The sequence below is a fragment of the Hippocampus comes genome, unplaced genomic scaffold (assembly GCF_001891065.2).
Source record: "Hippocampus comes isolate QL1 unplaced genomic scaffold, H_comes_QL1_v1.1 scaffold174, whole genome shotgun sequence".
Classification (NCBI taxonomy): domain Eukaryota; kingdom Metazoa; phylum Chordata; class Actinopteri; order Syngnathiformes; family Syngnathidae; genus Hippocampus; species Hippocampus comes.
Genome location: NW_017805983.1, coordinates 5,673,105 through 5,690,831, shown reverse-complemented (window position 1 = coordinate 5,690,831; position 17,727 = coordinate 5,673,105). Strand labels below are relative to the sequence as shown.

Sequence of the window (17,727 nt, the reverse complement as noted above, 5' to 3'; positions counted from 1 at the left end):
CCCGCCCCCCACCACTTTTTTTTTTCCTTGTCGACAGCGCGAGAGATGTCTTTTTGTGTGTGTGTGAAACATCACCAACCCAGAATCAACACCCGAACACAAACCATTATGTGTCTTTCTTTGCATGCAAATACTTTCTGGCAAGGGCCGGCTTGGCATTTTGTATTGTGGGAACATGAAGTGACGAGGGGCCAAGCGGGACGGGATCACTGTGGAATACTGTGCCTCGCTTGTTCCCGCAAGGTGTCGGGAATCGGGCGGATTGAGGCCGGGCCGCTTGTGTGCTCTGGAGCATTTCTCACAGGACAAGAGAGCAAGAGAGCAAGAGGGCAGGCGGCAGGGCAGCTCCAGCTCGGCACTGTAGCTGCAGTGTCTTGACACTCACAAGCTCCCGCGTATGTGCGTTACAGCCAGGTGTCAAATACTTGTCTGGACTGTGACAAATGCCACCCGCTAGTCTCGCCGTAAGTACCTGCAGGATGGCCGATGAAACATAACTGTTCGTGCTCCTCAAGATCAAAGTCAAGCACTGGAATGACAGCAAACTTCATTTGACTTGAGTGCGTGTCCTCTGATGACTCAAAAGTGACCGCAAAAAAAAAAATAAAATAAAAATAAAAATAAAAAGGCGAGTCGACTGCTAACGTGTGGTGCTTACACTTCAAAATGAAGTGATTTTAATCGTGTCTTTAAAACACTCGCACTACTTTGTGTACTTTTTATTGATCAGTAGCTCTGTTGGGAGCGCAGTTCAATGTCGTCATCGGCAATGCATCAAAAACGTTTATTTAATTAAAAAGACAACACACAGAGGTTTGGCCACCCAAAAAAAAAAAAAAAAACAGCCCGGAGCAGCTACACTTAGATAATAAGTGGAGGAGTTGAAAACTTACCTTGGCTGGTTTTACTTCCTGAAGCAGGCTGTTGGACAAAGGCGACCAGGCAGAAGCCAACAAATCCAAGGCTCGCTGGAATCAAACCGTGCACATACATGCTCACTTTGCCTGCAGTTGAGCACTTTAGCCAAGATCTACGAGGTGCGGGAGCACGGCGAATCGAGTGCGCGCCACCAAATTCTCCTGTTGTTATTCCTCGTGGGCGCGCGCGACAAGGATCCAGTGTGAACCCCCGTTTTTTAATTTAATTTTTGTTCATTGTTGTTGGGGGTTTTTTGTTTTTGTTTTTGTTTTTTGAAAAACGTATTCAAGCCAGTTTATTTTTGTTTCAAGTTGTCGTCATTGCGGACACTCCGACAACGCGGAGCGCAGGGAGGCTTATCTGTTATCGTGTTTCGAGGCAGACCAATGTCATTTCGAGAGAGAGAGAGAGAGAGAGAGAGAGAGAGAGAGAGAGAGAGAGAGAGAGAGATGAAGCAGTGCGCCGGACTTTGCAAGAAAAGGGGAGGAGAGATGCGTCCGCGATGCACTACGAGCTGTTCCTTCCCCTCTAACGCAAGAGCTTTCCCTGCCTATTTTTTCTTTTATTTATTTATTTTTACCGATAAGCTTCATGCAGGTGCTGCTTACCTGGCTTTTTTCGCGTGCCTGCCCTTGATGATTGCACATGCGCAAACGCGGTCAATCACACAGATAGATAGATAGATAGATAGATAGATAGATAGATAGATAGATAGATAGATAGATAGATAGATAGATAGATAGATAGATAGATACCTGTTGATACTGTTATCTCGGAGCGTGATCATTCCAAGGTCATCTGGCGATGTGATACTTGTTGGAGCAATGCAGAAGCATTTCTTCACGAAGAATTGAACCCTACTTAACTCAACCAATCTGTACATTATCTAAGAAAATGCCCATGGGGGAATTATTTAATTACCAAAAAAAGAAGAAAAAAAAGTCCTGCTGTAATTGGTTTATTATGCTGAAATGGTTCCAGCTGTCGAAAATCCAGATCAAGGTGAATTAATTCCTCAGGTGGTATTGCAAACAATCAGTAATTGTTTACAGAAACAGTGATGAAAGCTTTTGATAATCACCAAAAGCAATTATGTTCTGTGTCATCTGGTTCCAGAACCTTGACAAATACCATATTATCTGTGTATGGAGGCGATGCAGCTCCACTGTCACACTTCCCTCTTCATACCCTGCCAGAAACCAGCAGAGCACATTTGGGCCGGATTGTACCTAAACGACACGTGAAACTAGCAACATGTGGAGTTTACAAGTTAAGGGGATTTGAGATACTTTTCGCTGGCAGCCATCAGTACTTTGGCTTTGCAGACCACTGCGGCACTCCGCATTCACCATCACCGCCAAGAGGACTGAGACTTGACCAGTTCCATGAATCTTCCATCCATCCATTTTCAAGACCGCTTATCCTGAACAGGGTCGCGTGGAATTGCTGGAGCCTATTCCAGTTGACTTCGAGTGGAAGGCGGACTACACCCTGAACTGGTCGCCAGACAGTCGCAGGGCACATATAGACCATTCACACCCACATCCACACTGTCACTGAGTGGGAATCGATCCTACGTTGCCTGCACACAAATCAGGCAAGTGTCCCACTACACCATCAGCGACTTCCATGAATCAAAATCTCTCAATACCGTATAAGCACCACCCACAGTGTGAGTGTGCCACATTGCAAGGACAGTGAGTGACATTTGTTTTCAAGCAGCATTCTGTAGAGGAAAAATAATAATCCTCCCGACACTTACTTCCGTCGTCCACATTACGACCAAAATCAATCAGTTGTTGGTGCATTTGTGTTTGACATGATACTGGAAGGTCAATAATTATCCCCGCTGCTTCCATGTATACTTTTTGTCTATTTCATCAAATATAATTACAACCTCAAAACGAGGCCGAGTGAAAATAATTCTACCTTCATGGCATAATGCCAAGAGAGCAAAATCTAAAAATAGTGATTTACAGTCTAAGGGAGGAGAGGTGATCATTTTTCATTATCAGCTGTCTAATCAGACCGTTGCCTGGAGCAGCATTCATCTAAAATAATGTCACCCTGCGCAAGGAACATTCAAATGAGCTCAGTGTGTGTTTTGCCACAAACCAGGGGCCTCGTTAAATGAGACATCCAGCACAACAGAACAATCTTCTCGGAAATCCCAGTTTGCATCCACACGAGCAGTTAAACATGTAAATGTGCACCACAAAGCCAAAGCATTCAGTGTAATTAAAATAACTCCCATCAGGGATATGGATGCATATCGCATGTCCTTGTGTGCAAATCTCTGGATAATGGTGAGCTCTTGTACAACCAAATGAGCTCCGAGAGCCACTGGGGGAGTCTGAGAAAGTCACAGTATGGTTGCCACACAGTCTGAGCAGTGAGTGCGGCAGTGGGATCTGTGCACTTTTCATGGCAACACTTCATTAAAGACAGGGGGCTGTGCACGGGCATCACGCTGTGCACCAAACCAAAAGTTATTTTTACGTCGACAGACGCGCAAGGGAAGACCAGGCAATGTTTAATTTATGAGTCACATCATAAAATCCACACCGGCTATGGAGGAGTGGGACAGCAGGAAGCCGCCCAGAGACCTGCAAGTATCTTTAGTATTCATTTTCAGTTTCGTAGGTAAGAAAGAATTTATTTTTATCACACTTTCCCAGTTTCTCATTTTCCAGCTATAGAATGTAAAATGCAAGGGGGGGGGGGGAAACAACAACTATACAGTAACCACGACAGGCTACATAACAGGACTACCGACTCCAACAAATTGTTAAAATGCAGCAAATCATGCACATGCAGTGGTAATGACAGAAATAAAAGCCATGACTGAACTGACCAAGAATATCTACTGGAGGGGGCCATAATTTTTCATCAGTGCCACATAGCACCACGCACTTCCTAACCAGATGTACAGTATGACAAAATGCTATTTTAAATATGGACAAAATACGGGTGATACATGCAAAATATGTAATCATCTTTTTGATGAAGAAATAAAATATCCATTACCCTAAGGCAACAACAAAGGTTGTGAAGCAAACAAAAGAAAATAACTGCTTTTTTTTTTTTTTTTTGGCAATGCATAGGGCTCTCTTGCATTAAAATGACCATTCAAGGATGGCACAAAACTGCCGAACAAGAAATCAACAAGAATCATTTTGTGCACTTTTATTTCATGATAATCAACTCATTCAAAATCTTAATATTATCTGAGGCACTATTTTTATCCTACATAGCATTCCAAAGCCTCAAAAAAAAAATCATTAGACCTACTCACCTTGTAGTGTAGGGTAGGATAATGTGATGTTACAACTTAAAACTACAGTCGATCCCAGCATATTTGCAGTGTGGCATCCATGCATTTGTATATTCACAGATTTTTTTTCTTTTTATATATTCTTTCAGATTTTGGAGGATCCGCCCCACTCCATTTTTCTGTTCCTACTCAATTGTTGATCAGCTTTTTTTTTTTTTTTTTAATATATAATTTTCTGAGTTGTTAAAAGTTGCCCTGATCTACTGTTTAGACATTGGAGCTCAATTATTCCAAACGGTATGTGCCTTGGGAAAACCAATGGAATTCTAACTTTACAAAAGACAAGACAAATATGTGGCAACCAGTTGTCTGAAAGACTGTTGTTACAAGCTGTGTTTTCATTTTCACTGACGTGTTGCACAAAGATAATGCTCCAACAGCTGCTCCAGGAAGATAAACAGAAAATGGATGCATGTTGGGAAGCGTGTGGAAGTGCCCCCGCACTCGACTACAGCGCTACACTAAGCAAGGAGCCTTGCATCGACCCTGATGTTCTCTTCCGGACGGTCATAGGCAGAGAAACATATCGCAGCTCCACACTTGCTTTCTTCTCACAGCCAAGGCTCAGAGCTCAGAACCTTCTCCACTTCACCCCAACCCTCCTGGCGGGGGCTGCAGACCAACATCGCCGCGGGCCCAGCAGGATCTCTTGGTACTCACCATGCAAGCACCGCAGGGGAGCACAGTGGCTTTTTTTTTTTTTAATAGTGCATGCATCCAGGTCAAGGCTGTGGGCTTGCCCAAGGAATGTTTCCAGACCACAGCCTCAGTTGTTGGCACACATTAACGTGGCGCAACCGAGGCCGAGTCCAAGAGGTGTCGCACATAGACAACCTGTCTGACTTAAAGGCACAAACTTGCCTGTCAAAAATCTCATTTTGCAGCATCATTGCCGAAAAGAACTCCTGCGGAAAGAGAGTCATCAAAAAATATACAAAAATAAATAAGCATGTGCGTTGCTCCCACTTTTTTTCAACTGAGGAGTCCTGCTTTCATCCTTGTCTGGCCTACTTTCGTTCTCAATACTAACATCACTTCATCTGATGATTCTTCCGTCTATTTATTGAGCCCATCAACTTGGAATATTGTCTCTTAAATCGCACACTTTTGCTACTTTCCACTACATGTGTATGCACGACTTTCGTCTCGCTGTCTGACCTGTTCCCACTTTGTCGAAATGGCTTTTCTTTCAGTGCACCCGTCCACCACCCTAAATCACAAATAAACTAAACTTTATACTACAGGGGTCGGAGGGATCATCTGAGTACAGTAACGGTCTCGAAAATTTTAATGGCATTCTTAGTAAATAAATGCATAACTGGCTTAAGCTTTTTGCAAATGTACTTTTGGACAAACATTTGAAAATAAGTACAAAAAGACTTTCAATCCCCCTAAAATTCATCCAACCACTTTCTGTAAATATACAAAGCCATCAGGTTGAGGGTGTCGTCGGAAGATCCACATCCCAAAACACCACTTTTCTGACTCTGGAGCCATTGCTACAGATGTAATTAACTTTGTTTGACTTTGTGGCCCTGTCGACCACGTCCCCTTTGCATGAGACACACCTTACCATTAATGGGCTGAGCAAGTATGCCCAATCTTTTGACTGACACTTTATCTCAAAAGTGGGGGAATACCAAGTTCCACAAACCTCCAGACTGACAATGGCCATGCACACAAAAAAGGCTGTATGATACAGGAAGGAATTATAAAAATAAAGCTGATCATCTTACAGATATGGAAACAGAGCGTTAATTGGCAGCCTGGTGGCGAAGTGCAACAAAAATTGTCAGCAATTAAAAGTATTTAAACATTTGACATGAATGAAAGTACAACCAACATTTGTAATTTTTTGTATAAAAATCATTTGTGGTCAAGGACCGTGTGAATGGGCATCGACAAATTCTCAGTGTCCTCTCTGTGGAATGCCAGGAAACTAATTCCTGAAGAAGTCATTCGTCATGGGATTCACATACTTTTTCAACCTGCTCTGTGAAAGTTTACACGTGTCTACAAAAATAAACAACAACAGCAACACTGAATTTTCCGTTCCAACGATCTATGCAAAGATGCTTCAGCCTCTGAAAATGGACGCATTCTGCCTGTAATTCCGCAATGGTAAAAACCACATTATGTAAACTGTTATGTTAAGGCTTTCATCATATCTATGTTGTTTTACTTCAGATGAAGCGTTGTTCTCTCTCAAGGCAGAATCATAAAAATCACTTCTGTGCCTGACATTTCAATTCTGTTGTTGGTGCTGTTCTGGGCCAATGTCGGATACAACATTGTCACAGCAGGTCTCTGTGATGTTGTGTGATGCACACGAGTTGAAACCTTCCAACTGCTGTTTTTGTCACAGACCCCTCAGGCTCTGATCCCTTTGCATGAGACACACCTTACCATTAATGGGCTGAGCAAGTATGCCCAATCTTTTGACTGACACTTTATCTCAAAAGTGGGGGAATACCAAGTTCCACAAACCTCCAGACTGACAATGGCCATGCACACAAAAAAGGCTGTATGATACAGGAAGGAATTATAAAAATAAAGCTGATCATCTTACAGATATGGAAACAGAGCGTTAATTGGCAGCCTGGTGGCGAAGTGCAACAAAAATTGTCAGCAATTAAAAGTATTTAAACATTTGACATGAATGAAAGTACAACCAACATTTGTAATTTTTTGTATAAAAATCATTTGTGGTCAAGGACCGTGTGAATGGGCATCGACAAATTCTCAGTGTCCTCTCTGTGGAATGCCAGGAAACTAATTCCTGAAGAAGTCATTCGTCATGGGATTCACATACTTTTTCAACCTGCTCTGTGAAAGTTTACACGTGTCTACAAAAATAAACAACAACAGCAACACTGAATTTTCCGTTCCAACGATCTATGCAAAGATGCTTCAGCCTCTGAAAATGGACGCATTCTGCCTGTAATTCCGCAATGGTAAAAACCACATTATGTAAACTGTTATGTTAAGGCTTTCATCATATCTATGTTGTTTTACTTCAGATGAAGCGTTGTTCTCTCTCAAGGCAGAATCATAAAAATCACTTCTGTGCCTGACATTTCAATTCTGTTGTTGGTGCTGTTCTGGGCCAATGTCGGATACAACATTGTCACAGCAGGTCTCTGTGATGTTGTGTGATGCACACGAGTTGAAACCTTCCAACTGCTGTTTTTGTCACAGACCCCTCAGGCTCTGATATTCTCCCCACTCAAGTGAGATCCCCTTTCATGTTCCAAACGTATGGGCTATTCTTTGTATTGTTGCAGCAGGTCGACAACGCACAGACAGGCTTAATAGTCATGTGAGTGAACACACGAGCGCTTGAGGGGGTTCGGGTCATGTTTTGTCAGATGTGCAAGTGCGTGTACAGCAGACAGGCAATAAAGTGGATCAGAAGAGTACTGTTATCCCGGTTACAATTCTAAATTATTCGTTCTCGACACGCCTGTACTATTTAAGGAATGTGTTTCAACACACACTTGTCTATTTCCTGACAAGAAGCACACTTTTCCAGAAACCTTGACTTAGATGTCTCGTTTTCGGTGGTGGTGTGTGTGTGTGTATATATATATATATATATATATATATTGAATTTACTCACTTTTATTTGCACAAAAAAATAAATCTGGATCCCGATCCATTTTTTTAAAGTAGATGAACAGTCTACAAAGAAACCACCTGACAAAATAAAATTGAGTGAATTCAACACACCATTTTTTCAGTGGAAGGATGATTTGATGAACCAACCACTTTTATTTTCGTGAAGGTTTTGATTCCTGTAACCAGGATTACAAGACCATTTGGATTCAGATACATTTATAAGTAGAATTATAGTCTACCGGTACTTAAAAAATGCATCTGGATCCAAATGATTTAATTCATACAACCACTTGACAAAATAAAATGGAGTAAATTCAAAACAAACTTTTTTCAACGTAACGTATCTTCAGTAAGCTTGAGGGTGAACTGGAGCCTGTCAAAGGTGACTATCGGGGAGAGGCAGGGCGCACCATTGGAACAGTCACTATTCAACTGCAGGGAATTCATAATTCAATTCAATGTTTAGACAATCAACAGTGATTAAACGGCAAAAAGTAAAAAAGTTGAATTAATAAACGGAAGTACATTTAAAATGGAGTGAGGAATAAACCGGCACAATCACTGATCATGCTGTCTGCTTTTGTTGGAAAGCTGCAGGATATTTCATTACATCCCGTGTGAGTAGAAACAAAATGTAATTTTCTTTGCTACGATAGATGCCAAGTTTCATTTATCTTCATCATTTGAATACCAAGGTCCTGCTGTCATAATAGTCAACTGTGTGTTTGCCCCTCACACAAAGCCATTAGGCTATCATAAATAAACTTTATTTCTGCGAGGCAGCTAGCAAAAAAATGATGAAGCATTTCCTACAAGCCAGTATGGGCTCATTATCTTTTATTCTCGGCAAATAAATAAATAAATATAGTAAAGAATAGCTGCTTTTTGTTGGATTGTAAAAAGGCAAAAATCAATTGTCCCCCCACCCCACATCGTATGTACTTACTGAGCTCTGAGGCAAGTTTCCAAAAAGAATCCATCAAGGACAATGTCTTGGGATTCCCATGAATCAAATAATGTAAAGAGCCAACGTAAATGATACTCTATGGACTCCAACGTTTTAAGAGCAGCACAGCACGTTTCGAAAGACTTTTTTGGCCGTGAGTGGCTCAATGATGATTGCCTGAAACCATTTGGCAAAGCTGTAATGGACATTCAATTATTGTTATGATTAGGTCAAAGTTCCACACTATCGCTTCGAGTCGACTCAGCAGCACTGAGTCGGGCATGTTTGAACCTCAGCAATGGCTTTGTGCCACTTTGTCTGCGCTAATCCTTTTTGATGGCCTTGCAAGCAAAGAAAGCAACGAGGCTTTTCAGCAGAAGCTATGTGAGGAGGTTTGCGTCATAAAATACCAAAGATTCTAGCCATGTTTAATTCCCCCTTTCCAGCGAAAGACCATATCTCGAAGCTCAACAATACCAGGCATGTTTATATTTGGGTCCTGATGACACCATGACGAATAAAATCCTTCAGCAACTTGCCCACCAATATAAAATGTAGTCATACTAAAAGCTAAGACTTACGGTCGTCGTCTAGTATAAAATGCAATTGCAAAACGATAAAAACAACGGGTTTAGAGTTGAAGTCCACATAAACGGATATTGACTTCAAGACATTGATTTTGCATTGTTCGCTCAGAGTTTAATGATCAGCAGTAAAGATCCAGACAATTACTTTCACACTGTTGAGGAGGACAATTTGTTAACATTTCCTTTGGCTCTTTCGTGACGTGCAGGCTAATGTAAGGTCATTGCAAATATTAAAACACACTTTTCATGACAATGCCCTTGTATCTGTATGTGTATGGTGAAGTGCGGGATTATGATTGAACAAATACAAATGATATAGTCTGCTGTTTTTTTTTTTTTACTGAATGACTAAAACAAGGTTGATCTCTTACACACAGTCATGCACTATAATAACGTGCTCTAAAATGAAAACGGAGAGAATATGAGCATTTTTTATTGCTGTTTCAATAGATTGTTGGGTTAAGTAGACATCAGTGTAATTTGTATTTGGTTGTCCGACATTTTGGCTCTCATCAAGTCTTATCAAGTGGCGCTGGATAATGTTTGAATCAGGACCGCCCTCTAGTGGCCAGTATTATTTTTATGAATTTGTTTTTAAATGAATGTTTGTTTACCAGTGATTCCTAACCAGCGTGCTGTGAGAGCTCTTACGAATGATCAAATTTCATTTCATTGATCAGAAAAATATTTGGTCATCTATCCATCCCAGCGACGTACAGTGCTGGGCAAAACAAATAAATGAGCTTCTATTAGATAAAAAAAAAAAAAAAAAAAAAGCATATAATTGACATGCTTATCCATTTGGCGTGAGATTTTTGTTTGCTGGTGTATCTTGAGATTTTTCGAACTTAAAATATGTGCCTTGGCTCTATAAAGGTTGTGAATCATTAGTTTATGCCAAATTCACAGTATCCTACTGGCTAAGTTACCGTAGGGTGCCTTGTTAAGAAGTTAAAAACACAACCAGATTTGTTCTGAAGCTATTCCCTCCAAATACACAAACCCAAAGTTAATATTTCGTCAGGCATGTTATTCAGACAGACATGCAGCTTGTCAATGTGCCATGCATGGCACGGAGCTAAAGTATACGACAAAAAAAAACAAACAAAAAAAAAAACAAAAAACGGGTTGCACCAGTTCTCGCAACTTCACATTAGATAAGTGTGCTGTAGACGAGGCGGCGACATGTGCCTCAGTGTATGACTTGACACGACATAAATAGATTTCCATCCATGCATAATCTGATCTGCTTATCCTCACGAGGGTCAGGGGGTCTGGGACCTATCACAGGCCTCTTCAGGCAGGAGGCTGAGGACACCCTTAACTGGTTGCCAACCAATTGCAGGGCACTCATAGACAAACGAAGTCCCACCCAGAATCTTAATCACACAAAATATGTCCTATTTCAAATGCACGTCAAAGTGAATCTATATAATGACACTTTTCTGATCAACTCTAAAGCCACCAACACAGCTGAAGGTGACACTCCAAAACTACATTGAGGACAAGAATTATTTACAGGCAACATCTGACATTCATATCCCCTTGCAGCTACGGTAAAATCTTTGCACTTGTGTCACAAAAGGGAGGGACAAGCAATGCAGAACAGTTTTTTTAATCACCACCTTCCTGCTGTTTGACTTCATATCCTGCCAAGTGCCTCAATGCGGTATCTTAAAAATGAAAATGTTGCATGTTGCCAAAATTCCTGTCGTCAGCAGAGGCAGAAAACAGACAGTAACAGACATCCGTCGTTTCCTTTATAAGTTTAATGTCATGTATTCTCTTTCTAGGATTTAAACATGAATCTTTGAGTGCTTAACTGACAGTTTTAGGAGATATACTGAGTGCAATAGTGTGCATGTCTGCAATCAAGGCTAATGAGGCAGTTTATAAGGTACTCGAAGTGGATATGTACATGTACACAGTACAGTGAACCCCCCACAATTCACTGGGGACAGGGACCAGGCTGCCCCACGGACAGCGAAAATCCTCGAATTCTGATGCCCATTCAAATGCATTTCAACTTTTTTTTTCACCCCTCCCCCCCAAAAAATTGACTTAGTGGAGATATATCACTATAAATGATTGGCTCCCCGCCAAAAGCAAATAAATAATAAAATACATAAATATTTTTTAAAAAGGCAAAAAAAAACAAACAAAAAAAAAACTCAACTAAAACTGCAGGTGCCAAATCGAGAATATGTGGGGGTCCACTGTATAATATTGAGGTGTTGATCAACACAGGATATCCATTGAGAAATACACCGACTTCCTGCAGCTTTCAACATGATGGCGAATGTTTGTCTGTATTTATTTACAGGTCATTAATTATGTGTAAGAACTTCTTGGTATTTTGACGAGGTGTCTGGCTCGTCTTAGTCCCTAATCAGTCCGAGTTTCTTAAGGGCATCACGGCGGTCCATTCCATTTGCATCTCGAGAGGGGATTAGTACACTGATGCCATGTGGCCGAGGCAGCTTGTGAGAGTCTCTCGAGTGCTGCAGGGCAGAATAGGAGGAGACACGTCGCCGAATGTCAGGGCTGGTGGCATGATTGAGGCACTGCTCAACACTAATTCTTTCATGACGATCTACAGGGCGGCTTAGGTGGAGCCTGGTGTGCTCCATGGCACCTAACTGGGAACCTGTGACCTTGGTTAACTGCTTGACCAGGTCTGACGATGTGAGAGAAGGCGATTTCGATTGAGTATACTTTGAACTCGCTAAAATATTGTTCACAGAAGATTGTTCCCGACCTGACGAGCAAGGTCTGCCACGGTCACTGAAGGCAGAGGAGACAGACGGACTTTCCGAGGCAGTCGAGAAGGAGCCAGGGGACGCACTGCTTATGAAGCGATATGATGGTGTTAAATTGGATGGACTCGGGAGTGTCGGACTGCTCGGAGCTGGAAGAGGTCCCCATGACTTTCGTGTTTGCGGGGAAAGTTTATGACTCACCGTGGGGCCTGAATCAGTCACAGAACCTTTAAGCAGCCCAATCTTCTGGAGGGCCTCAAGGTGGATTCTCTCATGGTTCAGCGGTTGTCGGTCGCCGTTACCATTTGGCGTATTAGGTACTTCCGTTTGTGTTTGGGAGAGTGAGTGGAATGAAAGCCTTTTGGGTTTAGGGGCCACAGAGGGTGGGCTCTGGGGCTCTTTGGTTTCAGGATGAAGGATCATTGGTAGAAGAGACTCCAAGGCGAGGGGAGTCTGATGAGCTTTGATATTGAGCTTGTCTGTAGGTTTCTTGTTAACAGGGGGGCTAACTGGTGGCCTCTTCTCCAAGGCTCTCTGATATAGCCGCTTCAAGTCAATAGAGACTGGCCTGCTGCTGTTGACGTGAGGGGAGGCTTTGATGCTGTCAGGCTCTGGATCGGGCTCTGGGTCAGGCTCTGGGTCGGGCTCTGGGTAAGGTCCCGGATCATCCCTGAAAGCAGATGGTGGTGGGATCAGACCTAGGTCTAACTCAGGAGTAATGCAAGGGATTATGTTTGGAGAGTCGTCAATGGTCGGTAAACCCAGTCCATCAGTATGCGTATCGAGTGATTTGTTGAGGCCAGTGACTGAGTCAGTAACCAGAACTTGAGGTGGTGATATGACCGTCATAGACGCTTTAAGCGCTTCTGTGCTGGCTTTAGAAGCAGTGGTGAAGTTTGGTTCACAGGTTTGATTCCAAAGATTATGCCCCGCTATGTTTTCTTCAGTTACTGATATGTACACAGGTTTCTTGCCGACGGGAAAGCCACCCAGCAGAGTGGTCAAGGTCTCCGATCGCTGATCCATTCTGGTCTTGTAGTCCAATCTGGAACTAGCTACAAGACAAAAGCACAGTACAAATGACTCAGATGACAATAAATAAACAAGCAAACATCTTGTCCAGGAACAGAGATCATTTTCTCATATACCATTGACTTTATTTAGACCCATATTCTCTGGAGGGTGTCTAGAGTCTGGTTCGTCATTCGATAGTCCGCTGTCCTCCTGCATCTCCAATGCTTCAATGGTCTGCTCCAGATACATGAGGCATGCCCTCTCCTCAGCAGATAAGTGTTCCATGCTGTCCTCACTCTGCAGACAAATATACCTTAGCGTTGGACACATTTCTTTCTCTCCTGATCTCTCACTGCCTCTCTCTCTCTTTCTCATCATTATCATCCTGAATGTCACTCTGAGAAATGAGAGGAACTACAATGTAGTTGAGAGACAGGCTTCTCTGCAGCACTGGAGCGCCGCAGGGGACTGTTCTGGCCCCATTCCTGTTCATCCTATACACCTCGGACTTCAGACACACCACTCCAAACTGCCACCTTCAGAAGTTCCCCGATGACTCTGCGATTGTTGGCCTCATTACAGAGGGGGACGATCGGGAGTACAAGGGACTGACGAAGGACTTTGTGGACTGGTGCCAGCAGAATCACCTCCAGATCAACCCTAGGAAAACTAAGGAGTTGGTTGTGGATTTCTGCAGGAAACAGTCCTCACCAGCACCGATGAACATCCAGGGTATGGACATAGAGAGGGTGGCCTCCTACAAGTACCTAGGTGTTCTTATAAACAACAAACTGGACTGGTCTACAAACACGGACAGGCCCGGGACAGAAAGAGCCTGGAGCGACTGGTCAGGAAGGCCAGTTCTGTCCTGGGCTGCTCCCTAGACACTCTGGAGGAGGTGGGCAACAGGAGGATGCTAACTAAGCTAAAAGCTATGATGGACAGTCCCTACCACCCCCTCCAGCCCGCCCTGACAGCACTAGGTAGCTCCTTCAGCCAGAGACTGTTACACCCGCGCTGCAAGAAGGAGAGATACCGCCGCTCCTTCCTACCGACTGCTGTCAGGCTGCTGAATAAAAAATAAATAAAATGATGTGGAAGACAATTGTAAATAGCACTGCGACCTTATCCATATCGGTATTTACATTGCACTTAATTGAACAGTGTTCGTTTTCTTTTTCTTCTTTCTCCCCATTATCTTGCTGCTGTGGACTGTAAATTTCCCTATTGTGGGACAAATAAAGGATATCTTATCTTATCTTTTGATGTTCTAACAACTAGACGGGAATGAAAGAATACCATACCATGTTTTATTTTTTGTTGTTTGTGTTTCTTCATACTTTTACACTTTGCAGAACCAGCCAAATCCCAGAAGACCCTCTTTGACCATTTAATCCTAACAAATTGTTAAATTGGATGGTCTTCATGGTCTAATTGGGTTAACCATGGACGACAATGCAATTAAATACTACAAGGGGGCAGACGACATGTGTCTGTATGTGATGCAAGATGATTATAGTTCACAATAAGTCACTAAATAACTAGATCTAAAATTGAAAAAAATATTCCCATTCATAAAAATAACTATTTGTGTGCTTAAAAATGATATTAATTAATTGAATCTACATTTTAAGATTATAAAACTACAGTGGAGTGCATACTTGCAGTTCAGCAATTCTTTTCTGCCTATTTCCCCCCAAAAATAACTAAACATTTTGTGTTCATTTTTTTTAGTTTCAATTTTTTTGAGGGGAACTCCTAATTTTTGGGGTATGCACATATTGTAGGTTTATCTGCATATTTTGGTTCCGTTTTTGAGCTAAAAACACATTTTTACCCCCTCTCAATGCATTTTAATGGGTGTCAATTACATGTGGATTTTCGCTACTCGTGGGCCGGCCTGGTCATAGCGGGGATCCACTGTATAATTATATCATTATTTTATTTATCAATTAATGTCATAAATGAGATTTGGGGTTCATTTTAAACATTAAACATTCATTTTGACATTAACTCCATATGGAAGAAGGAAGGCTGAACAATCGTTTGGGAATTGTAGTTTACTACACAGTACTACGTGACCTTTTCTATGTCTTGCCTCATATCTGAAAACAAGCTAATATTAAAAATCAAACTTATAAAAACTAAACTAAAATGTGTTTTCTTTTTTGAAAAAACAAACAAAAACAACCCCACTCTAAAAACTAAATGAAACTACCTAGCTGCATTTCGTACAGAACGAAAAATAACCAACTATTATAACACTGATGTCATCTATTGCGTGCCGTACTGAAGTCGAATGAAATGGAAGGTAGTTTGACTTGCGTGCACATGAACAGGGATAATGGCTTGTGTCGAAGAATATCAGATACACAAGCACTCTGTAGAGGAGATGATTGACTCACAAAGCCCGAGTTCATGCTGATCACACTGTCATGGCTTCCACTGCTCTCCTTGTTTCTCAAGCATGCTAAAGCGACAACATCCTTCATCGTATCACCCGTCGACATTGCACAGGGAAGAGGCTTGTGGGTAGTTCATCAAGCTGTGGAAATGGAGAAAATGTTAAATGAAAGAAAAAAATTGGTCTAGTACTGCAGGGTCCGTCGATGTTAACAGAACAGTTTTAGTAGTAGCACAGGTGTTTTTTTGTTCCCAGGCTCACCATATACGGTCATCCAGGGTAATGTCATTTCCCACCAACGCTATGAAGAGCAAACAACAATTATCAGACACTGTATATGTACTGATGTTGTTGTGAGTTTAGTTTTACTAATCCCAAATCCAATGATGTAGGGACGTTATGTAAAATGCTTTGGCGTAAAAATTGAAAGTGCAACCGGTGCATACACCTGGGACCAGACGGCATCAGGGGGCCAATGAAGGAAGGGGGACAAAAAAGCCAGCTGTCCAGACCCTTGATTTTGGAAATAGAACAGCTCGGGGCGGGTCAGTTACGATGAGTGGCTTGTATGTGAGGAGGAAATGATCATTTGTACAATTATCTGTCAGTCACGATTATTCTCGATGACGTGACTACAAACGGTATGCAATGATTCGCAAATTCTTTTCAACCTAGAGGCAATTGAATACACAGCAAAGGCAAGATTGTTCCAACTGATTACCATTTTTGTTTGGCACTTATTTTTTATTTGATGCCTGTAACACATTCATAAAAACAGCTGGGACGGGGGCATGTTTACCACGACGTTTAAAAACACTCAATAAGCACTTGGTGACTGCAGACACTGACTTTTGAAAATTTTAGGTGTAATTCTTTCGCATTCTCGCTTGAGGTACAACTTGAGGTGCTCAACTCTCCAGATTTCCCTTGTCGTATTTCGCGGTTCATCATGGGTCACAGATCGTCAAAGGGAGACAGGTCTGGACTGCTGGCACTCTTTGTAACCCATGCAGTGTGACTTGGCATTGTCTTGCTGAAATAAGCAGGGATGCCCCTGAAATAGAATTTGCTTGTATGGCAGCAGAGGTTTCTCCAAAACCTCTATGTAGCTTTCACCATTAATGGTGCCAACACAAATGTGACAATTACTCGTGCCATGAGCACAACCCCAAAGTGTCACAGATGCTGGCTTTTGAAGTTTGATAAATCTGCAGATTCTCACAATTTATTGATGGACCGTGGATGATAAAAACCCGACATTTCTTGCAGTTGCACATTGATAAACATTCTTAAACTGTTGAACCATATGCTCATGTAGTCTTCACAAAGTGGTGAAGCTTACCTCATTCTTGCTGGTGAACAACTAACACTTTTGGGGATGCCCTGTGGAGTGTGCCAAACAGGTGTTTTTTGAGCATTCCTCAACTTTTCCGGGCTTTTGTTACCCCTGTCCCATCTTTTGTGGAACGTGTTGCAGGCGTCAAATTTAAAATGAGAGAATATTTGACACACAAACAAACAAAAAACAATAATGTTCTTCAGGTCGAACTAAATATCTTGTCTTTGTAGTGTATTCAGTTGAATAGAAGTTGAAAGAGATTTGTAAATAATTGTATTCTGTTTTTAATTGACATTTTACACAATATCCCTCCTTCAAAGGCATTGGCGCTTCGATGTTTACACCTCAAATCACCAAATTAGGAAAAGAATTTCAGGAAGAATTGCATTTGAATTTTTTTATGGATGTAGAAAGAAATAGAAGAAAACATTATTACCTGTGTGCCTGTACCACTTAAAAAAAATGAGTGAGCAGCCAACTTTGTACAAGAATTGCAGTGAACTCATAATTGTAGCTTTCACAGCAAGTTAATGCAACGACATCAGGTATTCTTCCATCAATATGACAGACCACGAAAGTGGTTGCTCCAGGGTCACCATGACAACGAAAAAGAAACTGTTATTTTTATTACAGTGTACAATCAATGTGAGTTTGAAGCATTAAGGTCAGTTTTGTATTCACATTATCAGTGCTTTACCAACAAAGTTGAAAGAAATATGCAAAGTTATTTGTAGGAGGACCTTCAAAGTCAAATCATTCCATGTCTAGCCATCTATCTGTACACACACACACACACACTTTATATATA

General features: G+C 41.8%; 2 protein-coding genes and 1 long non-coding RNA gene across 8 annotated transcripts in view; 1 reads left to right on the top strand and 2 right to left on the bottom strand.

The window, feature by feature from the left end:
• Positions 1–1,309, bottom strand: part of LOC109528337 (signal peptide, CUB domain, EGF-like 3) — a 95,190-nt gene extending 93,881 nt beyond the window's left edge. For all 4 annotated transcript variants that reach the window (XM_019890765.1, XM_019890766.1, XM_019890767.1 and 1 more), the window contains exon 1: positions 894–1,309. In XM_019890765.1, the coding sequence (XP_019746324.1) occupies positions 894–993 (100 nt within the window). In that variant the 5' untranslated portion in view covers positions 994–1,309. The remainder of the gene's footprint in view (positions 1–893) is intronic.
• An 8,184-nt stretch (positions 1,310–9,493) lies between these two features.
• LOC109528668 (specifically androgen-regulated gene protein-like) overlaps positions 9,494–17,727 on the bottom strand; it is a 10,598-nt gene continuing 2,364 nt past the window's right edge. Inside the window, exons 2-5 of one of the 3 annotated variants that reach the window (XM_019891560.1) lie at positions 15,582–15,731; positions 13,311–13,473; positions 13,124–13,217; positions 9,494–12,832 (exon numbers count right to left, since the gene is read on the bottom strand). In XM_019891560.1, coding sequence (XP_019747119.1) covers positions 11,782–12,832; positions 13,124–13,217; positions 13,311–13,473; positions 15,582–15,686 — 1,413 coding nt within the window. In that variant the 5' untranslated portion in view covers positions 15,687–15,731 and the 3' untranslated portion in view covers positions 9,494–11,781. Of the gene's footprint in view, positions 13,218–13,310; positions 13,474–15,581; positions 15,732–17,727 lie in introns of all 3 variants that reach the window. The other 2 variants (XM_019891558.1, XM_019891559.1) reach the window with 2 other exon arrangements.
• On the top strand, positions 14,433–15,531 carry LOC109528669 (uncharacterized). The gene is made up of 2 exons (XR_002170714.1): positions 14,433–14,504; positions 14,707–15,531. It is a non-coding gene; the product is annotated as an uncharacterized LOC109528669 (long non-coding RNA).